This window comes from Kogia breviceps, chromosome 2 (assembly GCF_026419965.1).
Source record: "Kogia breviceps isolate mKogBre1 chromosome 2, mKogBre1 haplotype 1, whole genome shotgun sequence".
In the NCBI taxonomy this organism is placed as follows: Eukaryota; Metazoa; Chordata; class Mammalia; order Artiodactyla; family Physeteridae; genus Kogia; species Kogia breviceps.
The window spans coordinates 168,681,979-168,700,485 of record NC_081311.1 but is presented as its reverse complement, the minus strand read 5'-3'; the positions used below and the strand labels follow the sequence as shown (position 1 = coordinate 168,700,485).

General features: G+C 41.1%; 1 protein-coding gene across 1 annotated transcript in view; it reads right to left on the bottom strand.

Moving 5' to 3' along the window:
• KIAA2012 (KIAA2012 ortholog) overlaps window positions 1-18,507 on the bottom strand; it is a 118,324-nt gene that overhangs the window by 59,929 nt on the left and 39,888 nt on the right. The window contains exon 12 of the mRNA XM_059053372.2: window positions 10,024-10,092. Coding sequence (XP_058909355.1) covers window positions 10,024-10,092 — 69 coding nt within the window. The remainder of the gene's footprint in view (window positions 1-10,023; window positions 10,093-18,507) is intronic.

The window sequence follows — 18,507 nt, the reverse complement described above, 5'->3', positions numbered from 1 at the left end:
ACATTTCTGCCACGAAACAGATAAACAGAAAACACATTCTTTCCCTGGCCGCCCACCATCAGGCCTGAGTAGATTTTCAAATGCTAGCATTAATCTAGCCACAGGCTTTTAGCAAGGAGATAGCATTCCCACCAGATAATCAGGCAGTTTCAGAGATGACCCTTACTAGATGGGGTCTCATCCCAAACCTCTTCTGCCTTCTTCAAATCATGGGATCCTTCAGCAAACACTCAAAACTTGAAAAGCAGGAAAGAGCATCTGATACTAGCATGGAATATGGGTGCCTTAAAATTTCCTTCTATTTCAGCCTATGTTGGCCATGTTTAATTCCCAAGTTGTTTATTGTTTTAAATAAAAATGAAACATAGTCATATTTATTCCCATTGTTTCAGAATATTTATTTCCCTTGGTATAGGATGCTCATCTGATATCAAAATAGAGACTGAACTCCAGAAAGTCACCTTATCAGGCACAGTGGACCACCTGATTCCTTCCTAGATGTGTGTCAGGGCTTGTGAGAGAACATCAGACCTGCAGGCTCCAAAGTGGCCAAACATTTGGTAGGTACAAGGGCAGGAGCTATCGAGAGTGCTGGCAGGAGCCTCTAAATTATGTGTAGGGTCTTTTTCCACACATACCATTTCTGAGCCATGAGTACCTTTTGACCACTACTGTGTACTCATGGAACTCCCCCCCATAACTTGCAGTAGTTCATCATTGAGGAGGGGATGTATCCATTGCCAAACAGATCTCAGAAAGTACCTTTGCCTTCTCACAGCTTTGCATGTGGACTTGCAGCAGAAGCCTAAAAGTCAGCCTCTGTACCTTCATGGTTTTGTATTTTTGGTCAAAAATGGAAAATGCAAATTCCAGGTTGTTAAAAAAAAATTCTTCCCTGTAGAAAATAACCATAAAAGGAAGGATAATTCTGGTCCCTTTACATAGCCCTGCTGATCTTTCCTTCTTTACTTTATATAATAAGACTCAAGATGCCTATGACCTGTAGAGCTTTCATCGTGTTATAATAAATCTTGAGCCTGTTTGTTTAATGCAGGAGATCAAGACCCAAGATGGCCTTTTGGTATTGTCATCATCAAATTCTTGGAACAAGATTTAAGACCTTGTTTATGCTACACATTTTCACTTTAAATCTTCCTGGTTGAGGAGGAGGGTGAGATGGGCATATCAAACAGTTGCTTAAGACCTGAGAAAGTCTCTAGCCTAAAGACATACCCCAGGGAGCTCTATTAAAGGAGCCAAGTAGATCTAGAAGATATGAGTCAGTCTGAATTTAAATATGGAAATGCCTAGTAAATGCAAGGACAATATTTTTCTTCCAATTTGGAATAACTTCTTTTACTTACTTATATCTTGTTAGACCAAGGCTTTCTCAGTCTCAAGAGTCTAGCTTTGGGAACACCAACTTCTCTCAAAAGTTCGTAAATTATTTTTTATGGAGAGGTCCAAAGGTACATGGCAGTTTACCAAGCCCCAAATGGAAGGAAAGCTAGATGATGGAATTGAAATTCGAGTTGTGTAGCAATAAAATATCAACTACACGAGAAACCCTCCAATTGATATACATCATAGGATTAATAAGGATACCTGTTGTGGAAGATGGTATGGATGAAGGGAATTCAAAAAAGAGGCTGAAGGTAGAGCTACATACAAAGCAGCCAATCAATTCAATGCAATAGTCTGCAGAAAATATTGTTCTTGATCACTTGCTCTCAAACAAGTGTAGATATCTGGTCTCCCAGCCTCTGATCTTACCCACTTCAATCCATTCTCTACATAGCCAGGAGAGTCATTTCTCTAAAATAAAAATCTGGTTATGTCAATTTCTGTGTAAACAGGATCTCACAATCTTTAGGATAAATTCCTTAGTTGCTGCTTATGGGCCTTTATGATCTGGCTACTGCCTACCCCACCAGCTGTATTTCTCACGACTTCCTCCCCTACATGTACCTTGGGGTCCAGGCATTACAGGCTGCTTACATTTCTCCCATGCCACCATATTCTCTAACCTTCATACGGTCCTTTTCCCTGGAGCATTCTTTCCTCTTTTCTACTTGGCTAGTTCCTACATATATCCTTAGAAACTCATCTTAGGTGTCCTCTCCTTCCAAAAGCCTTCCTAAACTCCAGGCTGAGTTAGCCTGTGCTCATCCATAGCTCTCAGCACACTCCACTACTGTGGATGACTTTAAGGCATGGACTTTGTCTCTCAACTGTATCCTTATGTCCAGCACATTATTTGGCATTAGTAGATGGTCAACTAGTGTTTGCTGAATGAATGAATGAGCAATCTTTATGTGCTCTGTAAAACAGACTCACTAATTCTTTCTATTGGACATGTTCTGATGCTGGTGTCTTCATTAATTTTCAAAAGAGTAATTGCTAGGAATGAAGACAACAGCAAATGTAAATCCTTAGGCCACAGGGAGATGTGTGAAAGAAGCAAGAGAGGAAGCAGGAGGAAAAATATCCTTAAGAAAAGCCTCATGCTTCTTTATGGTCTTTTTGATGAGAAGATAACACAAATGTCTGAAGAGTGATGAAACAGAAGACAGTATTTATGGATTACTAGTTAATAAGAGTTATTTTCTGATCACTCTGACAGAACAAAACTTAATACTCTCAACTTTATTATAGTTGAGAAATATAGCTGATATATACACACACAGACATCTTGAAATCCATACCAGCTTTAAAATGCATTGTGCTAAGCACGACTTCACTGCTTGAGCAAGGTCCTGATCCCTCATGCATATCATACACTAAATGGACAGTGGATCCTGGCTTTAGGAGGGACACATCCTGAGAGTTTCAAGGGTCCTTAGATTTGTGAATACCCCTAGTGTGTATTCATATGACCAGTAAAACTAAAGTAGAAATGAAAAAGGAGAGGGAGTTCTTCAGACTCTTAATGAGTTGATAGATAAGGGATTAGAGTGATTTATAAAACTATTTTTTGGCTGAGAATCATCAAATTGTTAGACCACTTCATTTTCTCTTAATTCCACCACCAGTCCCAGCAATTGGCCTACTTTATAGGGCCATTAAAAAAAGAATCAGGGGTTGGGGGTGGGGAGGAGGGATAAATTGTGAGATTGGCGCTGACATATACATACTACTATATATAAAATAGGTAACTAACAATAACCTGCTCTATAGCACAGGGAACTCTACTCAGTACTCTATAATGGCCTACATGGGAAAAGAATCTTAAAAAAACCAAAAAACAAAAACAGAAATAGAGTCATAGATGTGGAAATAAACATAATGGTTACCAGAACATGGTAGGGGAAGAGATAAATTGGGAGATTGGGATTGACATATACACACTACTATATGTAAAATAGATAACTAATAAGAACCTACTGTATAGCACAAGGAACTCTACTCAATACTTTGTAATGGCCTACATGGGAAAAGAATCTAAAAAAAGAATGGATATATGTATATGTATAACTGATTCACTTTGCTGTATACCTGAAACTAACACAACATTGTAAATCAACTCTACTCCAATAAAAATTTTTTAAAAAATCAATGTTCTTCTTTAAAAAAAATAACTTCACAAGAGCTCTTGCACATGTTACAGTGAATACAGACCACAATGCTGAGGTTGGCTGGGTGTATTCACGAGCTTAGTGATGGTCTTCTGTCTAACCTCTCATAAGGTTAACAGCTGATTTCTCAGCAGAAATTCTACAAGGCAGAAGGGAGTGGCATGATATACTGAAAATGATGAAAGGGAAGAACCTAAAGCCAAGATTACTCTACCTGGCAAGGATCTCATTCAGATTTGATGGAGAAATCAAAAGCTTTACAGACAAGCAAAAGCTAAGAGAATTCAGCACCACCAAACCAGCTCTACAGCAAATGCTAAAGGAACTTCTCTAAGTGGGAAACACAAGAGAAGAAAAGGACGTACAAAAGCAAACCCAAAACAATTAAGAAAATGGTCATAGGAACACACATATGGATAATTACCTTAAATGTGAATGGATTAAATGCTCTAACCAAAAGACACAGGCTTGCTGAATGGATACAAAAACAAGACCCATATATATGCTGTCTCCAAGAGACCCACTTCAGACCTAGGGACACATACAGACTGAAAGTGAGGGGATGGAAAAAGATATTCCATGCAAATGGAAATCAAAAGAAAGCTGGAGTAGCAATACTCATATCATATATCAGATAAAATATCATGTCAGATAAAATAGACTTTAAAATAAAGAATGTTACAAGAGACAAGGAAGGACACTACATAATGATCAAGGGATCCATCCAAGAAGAAGATATAACAATTATAAATATATATGCACCCAACGTACAAGCACCTCAGTACATAAGGCAACTGCTAACAGCTATAAAAGAGGAAATCGACAGTAACAAAACAATAGTGGGGGACTTTAACACCTCACTTACACCAATGGACAGATCATCCAAAATGAAAATAAATAAGGAAACAGAAGCTTTAAATGACACAATAGACCAGATTGATTTAATTGACAATTATAGGACATTCCATCTAAAAACAGCAGATTACACTTTCTTCTCAAGTGTGCATGGAACATTCTCCTGGATAGATCACATCTTGGGTCACAAATCAAGCTTCAGTAAATTTAAGAAAATTGAAATCATATCAAGCATCTTTTCTGACCATAACGCTATGAGATTAGAAATCAATTACAGGGAAAAAAATGAAAAAAACACAAACACATGGAGGCTAAACAATACGTTGGTAAATAACCAATAGATCACTGAAGAAATCAAAGAGGAAATCAAAAAATACCTAGAGACAAATGACAGTGACAACACGACGATCCAAAACCTTGGGGATGCAGCAAAAGCAGTTCTAAGAGGGAAGTTTATAGCTATACAAGCCAACCTCAAGAAACAAGAAGAATCTCAAATAAACAATATAACCTTACACCTAAAGGAACTAGAGAAAGAAGAACAAACAAAACCCAAAGTTAGCAGAAGGAAAGAAATCATAAAGATCAGAGCAGAAATAAATTAAATAGAAACAAAGAAAACAATAGCAAAGATCAATAAAACTAAAAGCTGGTTCTTTGAGAAGATAAGCAAAATTGATAAACCATTAGCCAGACTCATCAAGAGAAAGAGGGAGAGGAATCAAATCAATAAAATTAGAAATGAAAAAGGAGAAGTTACAACAGATGCCGCAGAAATACAAAGCATCCTAAGAGACTACTACAAGCAACTCTATGCCAATAAAATGGACAACCTGGAAGAAATGGAAAAATTCTTAGAAAGGTATAACCTTCCAAGACTGAACCAGGAAGAAATAGAAACTATGAACAGACCAATCACAAGTAATGAAATTGAAACTGTGATTAAAAATCTTCCAACAAACAGAAGTCCAGGAGCAGATGGCTTCACAGGTGAATTCTATCAAACATTTAGAGAAGAGCTAACACCCATCCTTCTCAAACTGTTCCAAAAAATTGCAGAGGAAGGAACACTCCCAAACTCATTCTATGAGGCCACCATCACCCTGATACCAAAAACAGACAAAGATACTACAAAAAAAGAAAATTACAGACCAATATCACTGATGAATATAGATCTAAAAATCCTCAACAAAATACTAGCAAACAGAATCCAACAACACATTAAAAGGATCTTACACCATGATCAAGTGGGATTTATCCCAGGGATGCAAGGATTCTTCAATATATGCAAATCAATCAATGTGATACACCATATTAACAAATTGAAGAAGAAAAACCATATAATCATCTCAATAGATGCAGAAAAAGCTTTTGACAAAATTCAACACCCATTTATGATAAAAACTTTACAGAAAGTGGGCATAGAGGGAACCTACCTCAACATAATAAAGGCCATATAGGACAAACCCACAGCAAACATCATTCTGAGTGCTGAAAAACTGAAAGCATTTCCTCTAAGATCAGGAACGAGACAAGGAGGACCTAATGAAACTTAAAAGCTTTCGCACAGTAAAGGCAACCGTAAACAAGATGAAAAGACAACCCTCAGAATGGGAGAAAATATTTGCAAATGAATCAACAGACAAAGGATTAATCTCCAAAATATATAAACAGCTCATGCAGCTCAATATTAAAAAAACAAACAACCCAATCCAAAAATGGGCAGAAGACCTAAATAGACATTTCTCTAAAGAAGACATACAGATGGCCAAGAAGCACATGAAAAGCTGTTCAACATCACTAATTATTAGACAAATGCAAATCAAAACTACAATGAGGTATCACCTCACACCAGTTAGAATGGGCATCATCAAAAAATCTACAAACAACAAACAACAAATGCTGGAGAGGGTGTGGAGAAAAGGGAACCCTCTTGCACTGTTGGTGGGAATGCAAATTGATACAGCCACTATGGAGAACAGTATGGAGGTTCCTTAAAAAACTAAAAATAGAATTACCATATGACCCAGCAATCCCACTACTGGGCATATACCCAGAGAAAACCATAATTCTAAAAGACATGCACCCCAATGTTCACTGCAGCACCATTTACAATAGCCAGGTCATGGAAGCAACCTAAATGCCCATTGACAGACGAATGGATATAGAAGAAGTGGTACATATATACAATGGAATATTACTCAGCCATAAAAAGGAACTAAATTGGGTCATTTGTTGAGACGTGGATGGATCTAGAGACTGTCATACCGAGTGAAGTAAGTCAGAAAGAGAAAAACAAATATCATATATTAATGCATATATGTGGAACCTAGAAAAATGGTACAGATGAACCAGTTTGCAGGGCAGAAATTGAGACACAGATGTAGAGAACAAACGTATGGACACCAAGGGGGGAAAGTGTCAGGGTGGTGGTGGTGGTGGTGGTGGTTTGATGAATTGGGCGATTGGGATTGACATGTATACACTGATGTATATAAAACTGATGACTAATAAGAACCTGCTGTATAAAAAAACAAATAAAATAAAATTCAAAAATTAAAAAAAAAAATCCAAGGGCAAAGTGAAGTGTAGAGAGGTGTTGAGTTGTGATCCCCTGGAAGACTGTTGGAAGAATCTCTCTCTCCTATTCTCTCTGTTGTGTGTGTGTGTGTGTGTGTGTGTGTGTGTGTGTGTGTGTGTGTGTGTGTGTGTGCATGCGCTTGTTTGAGGGTCTTCTAAATATCTAAATTAAAAAAAAAAAATAAAAAATAAATTGCTCTTTGAACTCAATTCCAGGGGGTATCTGGTATTTTCAGAGTAGTGTTATATCCATTTTCTTACAAACAAATGGGGAGTGTTAAGCTCAAAGAGATGTAAGAATTTTTTGTTAAGGTCTTTGAGCAAATCAAGGGAACAGATAAGTTTCCTCTATTCTAACCTCTGAAGCAGGTATTCTTTGCTTATATGGGTAGTCCCATTGCAATGGGGAGTTATTTAACGGATATAGATTTTCAGTTTTGCAAGATGAAAGAGTTCTGGAGACTGGTTACACAACAACATGAATCTACTGAACACTACTGAACCGTACACTTAAAAATTGTTAAGATGGCAAATTTTATGTTATGTGTATTTTACCACAATTTTTAAAAAAATGTTAGGGGATAGGAGGAGATGAGGAATTATGCTCCAGGCAAAGGGAACTGTGTGTTCATAAGCTTGGAAATGAGAAAGAGATTTGCATTAGCCTAAGGTCGTTTAGTTACTAGGAGTAGAGAAGACAAGGAATAAAAGTTTTCTTTCCCTTTCCTGGATATAAAGCTTGCCATGGGGCAATTCTGAAATAGCTCAAGTTTGTCTTTGTCACTTTACAATTTCCCTTTATGTTCTTTTCTCTGTGTGCCTCTTTTTCCATATAGCTAATATTCTTCTGTTCATACAAGCCCTCCAGGGTACCCCAACAGGCAGGTATGTTTCAACCCTTAAGACTCTACTTACTCCCAAATTATCCACGTCTGTTCCCATCCCATCAGAATTTTTAGTCCCTCAGAGCAGCTGTTCTCAGCTAGGTTGCAAGAGGACAGCCATCTGATTAAATCCATTTTTACTGAAGTGTGAATGATTGTTAGCTTCTCAGAAGTATCAGCTTTTTAAGAGACTACTTCAGAATTCAAAGTGAATCTATTATTAGTGAGACTTTAATAGGAGAATGAAGTGAAATTGTAACATTTTCAGCCATATTAGGAAGGATATTTTTGGTCTGGAGAGCTACCCTGTAAACAGGCCTATCTGGCTTGATAATCTGTTTTAGGAGCTTGGTTCTTCCAAACTGTTCCTACTGTGTTTCGGCTTCTCCCCATATCTCTAAAAGTTGCAAATCATTTTCAGTGTTACCCACAAAAGGGTGTCTGATGCTAAGTAAGGGGAATTGGAGGGAACAAAGAATGTGCAACAGAAGTCATTTATGAGTATGAGTCATTATGAAATCAGGAACTTCCTAAACTCTCACGTATTGTCAGATGGAAATGTGCTGGTTTATTTTATTATTTTTTAATTTTATTGAAGTATAGTTGATTTACAATGTTGTGTTAATTTCTGCTGTATAAGAAAGTGATTCAGTTATATATATATATATATATTTTTTCATATTCTTTTCCATGATGGTTTATCACAGGATATCGAATATAGCTCTCTGTGCTATACAGTTGGACCTTGTTTATCCATCCTATATATAATAGTTTGCATCTGCTAATCCCAAACTCCCAATCCTCCACCCCCAACCCCACCGTCCCTTGGCAACCACAGGTCTGTTCTCTGTATCTGTGAGTCTGGGAAACGTCCCTGTTTAGATTGATGTCACCATGCATAGTGGTAAAAATATAGGTTTCTACGGTTCAAAGCCCAGCTTCACCACTTAGTTGTGTGACCTTGGGCTAGTTCCTTAACCTCTCTGAGCCACACTGTCCTAGATGAAAAGTGAGGATAATAATAGAATTTACCTCATATCATTGCAATGAGGATGGAGTGAATTAATGAATGTAAAACACTCAGCACAATGTTCGGCGTATAGATACATAGCAATGATAGTTATCATCATCATCATCGTCATATCCTTCGCTGGTGGGCTCCTATTAAGAGCTGCTCTGGCCCAGTTCCACCCAACGCGTGAGAATGAACAGAACTGACCCTGAAACTCTTCACACCACGGTCAGGATGTCCACCCAAGGAGAATGATGAGAGGGGTAACGCAGAATGCTGGGCTCCCAAGTATTTCTCTGCTTACAGATTTTGAGATTGGCAAGCATTTGACGGTGCCCTTTCTCCTTCTAGTTTTGCAGTCTCTAGCAAAACCAGTGCCCTCCTCCCAGCTCTGGCTCCAGCCCTCGATCTGTGACCTTGTTTCCTGTTGCTAAAGCAGGTCTCTCATGTAGGATTCATCATTGCCTGCCCCAAAATAAGCAGCGAGGAAGACCACACACATTTCTCTATTAATCAAAGACTATTTTTAGGAGTAAGAGAAAGTCTTTACATAATTCGTCCTTTACCCCTGGTTTGAAGCAGAAGCAGCAGTGGCAGTGGGCGGAGGATGAGCTACACTCTCAGCTTTTGCTTATTTCTCCACGGGGGAAGTGAAATAGCAGAGGAAGCTTGGACGAGACAGAACTGGCCTCAGTCCTCCATTTAGAATACAAGCCTGAGAGTCTTTTCCAGATAGCTTTCTAGTTTGTGGATGTGCAGTTTGAACTGTACACAACTCCGGGAGGCAATGCCCACTTCATTACAATGTGAGTTATGCACCATATAATCTGTGAAACCCACAGGACATCTCTGCAAGTTCTCCTTCCGGGGCCAGCTCAGCACAGGCATTTGGGTCGACTTTTCTTCTCTCTCAGACCACAGCACACAGGGCTGCCCATGAGTAACTCTTGAGGATACTCCATTTCTCAGGCTCTCCAAGAAATGAATCTTCTTTCCTACGTATTAGTATATTTGGGGAGAAATTGTGTGTTTCTGGAGGTCTGGGTATGAAATATATGTATGTGAGTCAAATAACATAGAGGAGAAGTAGAGGTGAGCCTGTTGGGGAGAATCTTACCTTTCAGAAGACGTTGAATACTAGACTCCTCCTCTCCACGGCTGGTATTTGAATTGACAGATTCACAAGCTGAAAAACAACAAGGGTTTTACCTGAGAGTGTGGAAAAGTCTTAAAAAAAGAGCTATTTTCCTTTCCCCAAGACAGGGGAAAACAAAGTGGATGGCTTGATGCCTAAGCCTCATAATGAATTAGATAGTTTTGAAAACCCTTAGATGCTATCATGGAGGGAAGGTTGATCTAGGATTTAAAAAACATTGAAGAAAATAATATTTTTATTTATTATAAGATGTTTAAGGGTGAAACCCTGCAGGTACTGTGATGCTTCAGCTCTGAGAGGAGAACTTTTGACAGAACAAGAGCATGAAGGAGTTAATGCCTGACACCCACTGTGAGGAGACGTCCAGATTTGAACAGCAGATGTGCTGCGGGACCCCAGTGCGTGCAGCGATGGGGGGGATGACAGACAAGCGTGAGGAGCCCCTGCTTCCAGCTGTAGCGCAAATTCAAGGGTTGGACCAGGGAGACAGGAGGGATTCTAGACCATCTGATTCTAGCCAGAAAGATAGGCTTTTGCACAGCCCTGATGAATTTTTTTTGCAATCTCTTAGAGTCACTTTGGATGAGAATCATTCTCCTAGCTGTCCTTGTCCGTCAAAAGGAACACTAGTTAAAATAATGCTGTATGAATGGCTGAGGAGAATTAGGATGACAGACCAGAGAAAGGTAGTTAGGGGAGAGGTAACAGATAGCAAGGAGATCACCTGAGTGAATCTGAAATGGAGGAATGGCTTTTACTGAGAAATTTGGTGTGTGTGCGTGTGTGTGTGTGTGTGTGTGTGTGTGTGTGTGTGTTTGTGTGTGTATGTCAGAGAGACAGAGATCAAGGAGATAGAAATAGGGAGGAAAAAGGTCAAAAGGAATAAAATATATCTGAAAAAGATTTTGAGATCTGTCTAACTACCCCCCCAGCTCATTTCCAAATACATGTATGTATGTATGTGTATATATTTATGCTTCATCGTCTCATTACTGATAATACATATACTAGAGACACTGCCAAAAAAGAATGTTTGGTTTTACTGATTTGCTAAAGTGGGGGGCTTGGAGAAGCCTGCTCCTTGGTGCTTTCCCACCTTCATGTGCACACACACAGCCACGTGCACACACGTAACTTAGGCTGAGCAGGGCAACTTGGGATTCTGAGAACCAACACTGGAGAGAGAAAAAGCCATAATTAGTGTTAATTGTTGACCTTACAGTTAAAGAATAGATGCTCTGGAGAATGGGAAACGAGAACAAACATTAATTATTGAGTAGAGACCTTGGAGACAGACACTCTGGATTAAAAAGAGAGAGATAAATTGCATAATGAATTTTAATTTTCCCTCAAAGAATTGAGTGGTCGGTGGTTGGAAGGGAAAAAGAGGCTAAAACAATCATGAAAGAGAAAGCTCAATGTGTGTCAGGGTGAGAGGGTGCAGGAGGGTTATACAAACACTCTTCATCACTGCTTACTGCTTTGCCTCTTCCTTACTCACAGCTCCCAAGGAATTTGCTATCAGGGTTTTCCTTAGAACTCATATTATTTACCACAGTTGTGGGTAAACACTGCTGGGAAGCTCAGACACTTCCCCAAGAGCACATAAGCCTGAAAACAACCACAGTGCATGACAAGCTGAGAGGCGCTCAGCACTGGAATTCATTTTTTATGTGTGTCGGTGGGAGTTTGACTTTAAATAAAAGGAGGTACTGGAACTGAGTGCCACATGGGAGAGGGCTGTGGTCCTGTGTGTGCCGCCGTGGGGTGACTCGGGCTCCAAGGCCTTGATTGTTGTTTTATCTTAATTTTTGTACACAAGACACCCCGAAAGTCATCCTCTTAGCTGAAAGTGAAAACAGAAAAATGGTAGTTTGAGTAGAAAATTGGAGATAAGAATTGTAGCCAGTTTTGTAAAGAGACACTACAAACATGTTTGTCACTGGCTGCTCAGAGTGCTGGGTGGGCTCCCCACATCCAGTCGGTGGCCCTGGGGATTATCGCTTTGCCACGTCTCCTGCGTCTGCCCACTGCCTTCCATCCAGGCCCTGGTCAGCTGCTGTCTGGATGATTCTACAGTAGCCTGGGCACTCGGCCTTTTCTCTTGCCTGTTCCTGGCACACAGGGTGGATTGCATGACATCCTTCCTCAAGCACCTGTGATTTCTTGTTGCCTAAAAAGCGGCATTTCAGCTCTATCCTGGCACACAAGGCCTTCCCTGGCCTGGTCCTGGCCTGCCTTTCAGCCCCATCTCCCCCCATGAAGCCCCTCCACAGAGCATTCTTACAGGCTACTCATCATTTCCCACATGGACTCTGCTTTCTTATCTCTTTGCCTTTGTTCATGCTGGTCCCTCAGTTGGTCATGTCCTTCTCTCTTCTCTGTTTATCCACTTCTACCAGTTTCTTTCTTTTTTAAATTTATTTTTTACTTTTGGCTGCACCGGGTCTTAGTTGCGGCATGTGGGATCTTTTAGTTGCAGCATGCGATTTCTTAGTTGCACCATGCATGCGGGATCTAGTTCCCTGACCAGGGATCGAACCCAGGCCCCCTGCATTGGGAACACGGAGTCTTACCCACTGGACCACCAGGGAAGTCCCTCTTTTTTTTTTAATAGAATTTTGTTTATTTAAAAAAATTTTTTTGGCTGTGCCTCAAGGCTTCTGGGATCTTAGTTCCCCAACCAGGGATCGAACCCAGGCCCCAGCAGTGAAAGCACCAAGTCCTAACCACTGGACCACCAGGGAATTCTCTACCAATTTCTTTAAAGTCAGTACAAATAGAGATTCCTCTACAAAAATCCTTCCTCGTCCCCCAGTTTAGAATTCATCGCTCCTTCCTTGGAGGCCCCTGCCTCAATCGCGTTGTTGAGACCTCTGTTACAGCACTCATCTCATTCTGCCTTGCAGAAGAGTCAGTTGCTTGTGAATTTTTTCTCACAGGGCCTGTGAGGTTCTTGGGGGCAGCAGCCACAGGGCCCGGGGCTGAGCCCTGGGAAGTGGGAAGAAAAAAGCACAGTCTCTGGGATAGACGGCCTGGGAATGAATAAGCTCAGCTGCTCACCAGGTGTGATCAGTGTGCACAAGGGGGTTAACCTCCTTGTGTTTCAGTTTCCTCACCTGTGGTATGTGAATGAAAATACTCCCTTCAAAGGATTATTGGATGATAGAATGAGATGACATATGTGCCTGAGCATGTTTGCTCTTGATATCAACATCCTTCTCTTTCCCTTGAACATAGTAGGTGTTCTGTCCATTTGATCAAAAGAGTCAGACACAATATTATGGGTCTCCTCTCTTTTAGGTCCAATGATATTTTATATTGGAATTTTACTTAATACTTTATGATATACTGCAAGTATGAGCTGGTTTGGTTGTCACAAAGCAATGCAATCTAGGATGGCAGGTATTATTATAGATGCATTTTTTGGGGGTGCTTTTTTTCTTTTTATTGTGTTTTCAAGGGCGAAATACATCATCTGTTTACAAAATAGCTCTTGCAAAATACGAGTACAGATACTATAAAACAAAGCAAACTCTAGTCACGAGACACTATGTACATCATGCAAAAGCAACAGTCTGATCTCCAGGTTATGAAAACTAGAATTAAAATGTCACTACACAGAAAAGGTCCAAGTTCCCAGCTTGGCAAAACTTGGGTGCAGTTACATGAAACGTTTAATAAACTGAATTCTTTTTCCCCAATGTGTAAACAAAATGACAAGACTAAATCTGTGCCTGGCAATTTCAGTCTAACTCTGAAGCTACACAGAACACACAGACACCTTGTAGACTTCACCTGTTAGTCTGACTATCTTTTCTTCTTAGGTGGTAGGAGGAAGGGCAAGGTGACTGCAGAGCAAAGATGTGGGAAGAAGAACTGCTGTACACTAGACATTACAAAGTATGGTGAAAAGAAAGCCTCAATTAATGCATAGCCTAAGGGGGAAAAGACTACACTCCAACTTTGGAAAATTAATTTAGAAGGATAGGGGAAGAGTTTAAGTAATTGCAGTTTAACATGAAAAATGCACGTGTGATAGAATGGAGCACAATGGAGGATTCAAAAACAATGCTCATCAGAAAAATCTGTTAGGTTTGCTTTGTCCAGATTAAAAAAGAATATATAGTTGCATTATATGCTGTAACGAAGAGACTCAGAAAGATAAACATGTATTTCTGTTTCAGGTAAGAGTCTAGAGGGAGGCGGGTAGCCCAGGGTAGCTCTGCTCTCTGAAGTTAACTGGGCACTGTGCTTCCTTCTTTCTTATGGCTTCATCATCCCCTACAGTATTGCCCTCTTCCACGTGGTTGAACCTACTTCACCACTACAACCAAGTCCAAGGGGAAGAGGGAGGAGGAAGGCAATGGTTTCCTTTTTTTAAAATTAAAAAAACATTTTTTTTTTTTTGGCTGTGTTGGGTCTTCGTTGCTGCACGCGGGCTTTCTCTAGCTGCGGCGAGCGGGGGCTACTCTTTGGTGTGGTGCGTGGGCTTCTCCTTGCAGTGGCTTCTCTTGTTGCGGAGCCTGGCACGCAGGCTCAGTAGCTGTGGCATGTGGGATCTTCCCTGGCTTACTTGCTCCTCGGCATGTGGGGTCTTCCCAGACCAGGGATCGAACCTGTGTCCCCTGCATTGGCAGGCGGATTCTTATCCACTGCACCACCAAGGAAGTCCCCAGTGATTTCCTTTTAAGGAAATGACCTGGAAGTCGCACAAGTTACTTCTGTTCACATTTCATCAGCTACATCAGTTATATTACTATACCTGGCTGCAAGGAAGGCTGGGAAATATAATTTCTAGCCAAGTAGCCATGTGTTCAACTAAACTTCAGGGTAGGGGATTCTGTTAATAACAGGAGTAATGGAAAAATGGATATTGGGGAACAGGTAAGTCTTTGCTACTGACAATTTCAATCAATTTTTATGGGCAATGTTCTGGGAGTACCTATGATGTTCTCTGGAATATTGAGAAGTAGAGGTGGGGGACCTATCCATAGGAGATCTTGGAGGAGGATGAAGAAAAAGAGTAAAAAATATAGAGGAAGTAAGGGAGTGCCTGTTGAGAGACCCAGGTAGTAAGAATTACTGCTGACCTAAGATGGTAGCAATCAATGCGAGCTGAGGTGGTCAGGTGAGGTGGTACAATGAAGGTGGGACTGCAGCTAGTCCTTGAAGCCTAGAAACCTGGACAAGAGGGCCTAGAGGCAGTAAGTTTTAGTGAGAAGAGCTTTGGCCTAAGTAGGTGCAGGAAGATCTGGGTTTGAGCCTTAGATTTGCCGCATAGAAGCTGTGTGACTTTGAGCAAGTCACCGTACCTCTCTGGGCCTCAGTTTCCTTATCCATAAAATGAGAGTTTTCAAACTGTGGTCTCATAGTTCTAGTGACTCTTCATAGACCCCACAGCCAGGAATCATTTCAGGAGGGAAAGAATTAGCTGGGCTCTGAAGAAGTTGTTGGGGGACACAGTCAGACCATCCCTACTTTAACCAGGCAGCTCTGCTTTTATCCATTTTATCTATAGGTGCCCTCAGAAAGTCTGTTTGATAAAATGCTTCCCCTGCTTAAGTGCGGATGAAGGTGATGCTTACATTCCATCTCAACTCGAAGGTTCTGTGAAACAGAAAGAATTCGAGGGAGGTAGAATTTAAAGCTTTACAGGCTCTGTAAGGAACAATATAAGTACAGATGCAAAAAACAAAGAGGAATTAAATATTATTCAACACTTCATGTTGACTTTTTTCTTAAAAAAAAAAGAATTTTCAGCAGATTCAAAGAGAACTATTATTTTTGACATTTTTCTTCTTTGGAAGGCATAAAGTGGCGATAATATCACATTTTCAGCCAAATACGAGGGAGGGGAGTCTTTGTACTTATAGGAATCATGAGAGGTTTCTGTCAAAGGAAAGAAGACTCCCCAGTGGTTTTTAGTGGCTCTCTGCAGGTGGCCATCAGAACACCTTCCAGTGTGGGCTGCTGATGCGGAGCTGGGTTCACTGCGGTGAGGGAAAGAAACCCGCTTCCCTCTGAAGTCCTGACAAACACAGCTATCACTGCCCTGTGGTCCATGTGACAGACCCAAATTAGCCCCATGCCGAGCCTCATGGGACTCCCCTATAACTTCTGCAAGGGGAGGAGAGTATATGGGTCAGGATTCAGTGGAGAACAGAAACCACCAAGGTATTTTAAGAAGAAATGGAGCTACTATAGAGAACTTGGTGCTTACAAAGTTGCTGCAGCAACTGCCTCTTGACAGTCTTCATCAGCTCGCTTGCCAGTGTAAGTAGCCAAAGTGCCTCTGCCTCACTTCTGCCCTTCAAATCTCATGCAAGTGCATCTATTTGGCAGAACCGCATCTGCGACCCGCCCCCGAACTGCAAAGGTTATCTGGGAAATGTGGTTTTAAGCCTTTCAGCCTTTGCAGTACAGGAGGGCACTGGAAGGAAATGCTGGGTACCAAGCGACCATATCCAGCCATGTTTTTCTTTATTTCAACATCTGAGAACTGGTAAATCCACCACCATGATTGCTTATGGATTTTTTTTTTTTTTTTTTTTTTTTTTTTTTTTTTTTTTTCGGTACGCGAGCCTCTCACTGTTGTGGCCTCTGCCGTTGCGGAGCACAGGCTCCGGACGCGCAGGCTCAGCGGCCATGGCTCACGGGCCCAGCCGCTCCGCGGCATGTGGGATCTTCCTCGATCGGGGCACGAACCCGTGTCCCCTGCATCGGCAGGCGGACTCTCAACCACTGCGCCACCAGGGAAGCCCTGTTTATGGATTATTAACGAATACTGATTAGGCAAAAGGGACTTATTGCCAGCCAGGCTTCCTCCTACCTCCCTCTACTTCTTTTTACCTGGAGATGGAGGGATTGTGGACTCAGTGATTCAGAACTGATGTTTGGAAAATGAAAGCAAGAACAGTCATGAATTATTGAATGACTGAGGACTTAAGACAGGACTGCTTCAGGACTTCAGGACTTAAGGACTTAAGACAACAGAACTGCTCTATGGAGAGAGTCTCCTTGGGAAAGGGGGTTATTTAGTAACATACAGCATTACAGCTGGAAAGAACCTTAGAAATAATGTTTAGTATTTTCCAAAGTGTGTTCCAAAGACTAGTTAGATGCACATGATGCTTTACTAAAAACAAGAAAGAATTCAGTGGTCAAATAAGTTTGGGAAACCTTGCATATCCTCATCTTGAGGAACCATAATCCATATTAACACAGTAGAGGCTCCTGCAGTAAGGAATCTGCTTTGCTTTAGCCTATTGGTTTCCAACTTATTTGGCCTCAGAACTGTTTTTTTTTTTTTTTTTAAACAGAATGCCTGGTAACCTTCTGAGGACTTGGAGTGCTGTGGGATATACACTGGGAGGATTGGATCTAATCCCAGTTCCTCTTTCTCCTTATGGAGAAGCTGAGCTCCAAAGCAGTACCCTTATTTGCCAATGATCACAGAAATCAGGGTGGTAGAGCTGAGAATAAATCCTAAGACTGGATATTTAGTCCAGAGTTCTTTCTTCTTCCTTACACTGTCTCATCTAATGGACTTCTTCACTTTAAAAAAAAAATTAATTTGTTTTATTTTATTTATTTTAGTTTTGGCTGCGTTGGGTCTTCGTTGCTGCATGCGGGCTTTCTCTAGTTGTGGTGAGCAGGGGCTACTCTTCGTTGCGGTGCACATGCTTCTCATTGCGGTGGCTTCTCTTGTTGGGAGCATGGGCTCTAGGTGCATGGGCTTCAGTAGTTGTGGCACACGGGCTCAGTAGTTGTGGCTCGCAGGCTCTAGAGTGCAGGCTCAGTAGTTGTGGCTCACAGGCTTAGTTGCTCCACGGCATGTGGGATCTTCCTGGACCAGGGCTCGAACCCCTGTCCCCTGCATTGGCAGGCGGATTCTTAATCACTGTGCCACCAGGGAAGCCCCGGACTTCTTCACTTTTAAATCTCCAGGCATCTTCACTAAAGCAACAGCTGCTAAGAGAAAGGCTACTCAAGGAAAATCATACTTTGTCAAATATCCCACCAACATGGAAGGATCCTTTTACCCATGAGTCCCCACAACCAACATTATCACAAATGACAAATGGGGAGAACACAGAGGAAATTCAACCACTTAGCATATGTTTGCCCCCAAATAATCAGTGTTTTGAGACCAGCTGGGATATTCTTGGACCCTTCATTTTTCTGTTTGCCAAATTGTAGACCATCAGGAAATGACACCAGTATATTATCTATTATGAAAACAAATTACGCCCCAATCTAGTGACTTAAAGCAATAAACCTTTACTATATCTCACATAGTTTCTATGGGAATCTGGGAGGGGCTTAGGCCTGTGATTCCGGTGCAGTCTCTTGTGAGGCTGCAGTCACAATGCCAATCAGGGATGCAGTCATCTGGAGATTTCCCTAGGGCTGGACCATCTCAGAAGTCACACACTATCACTT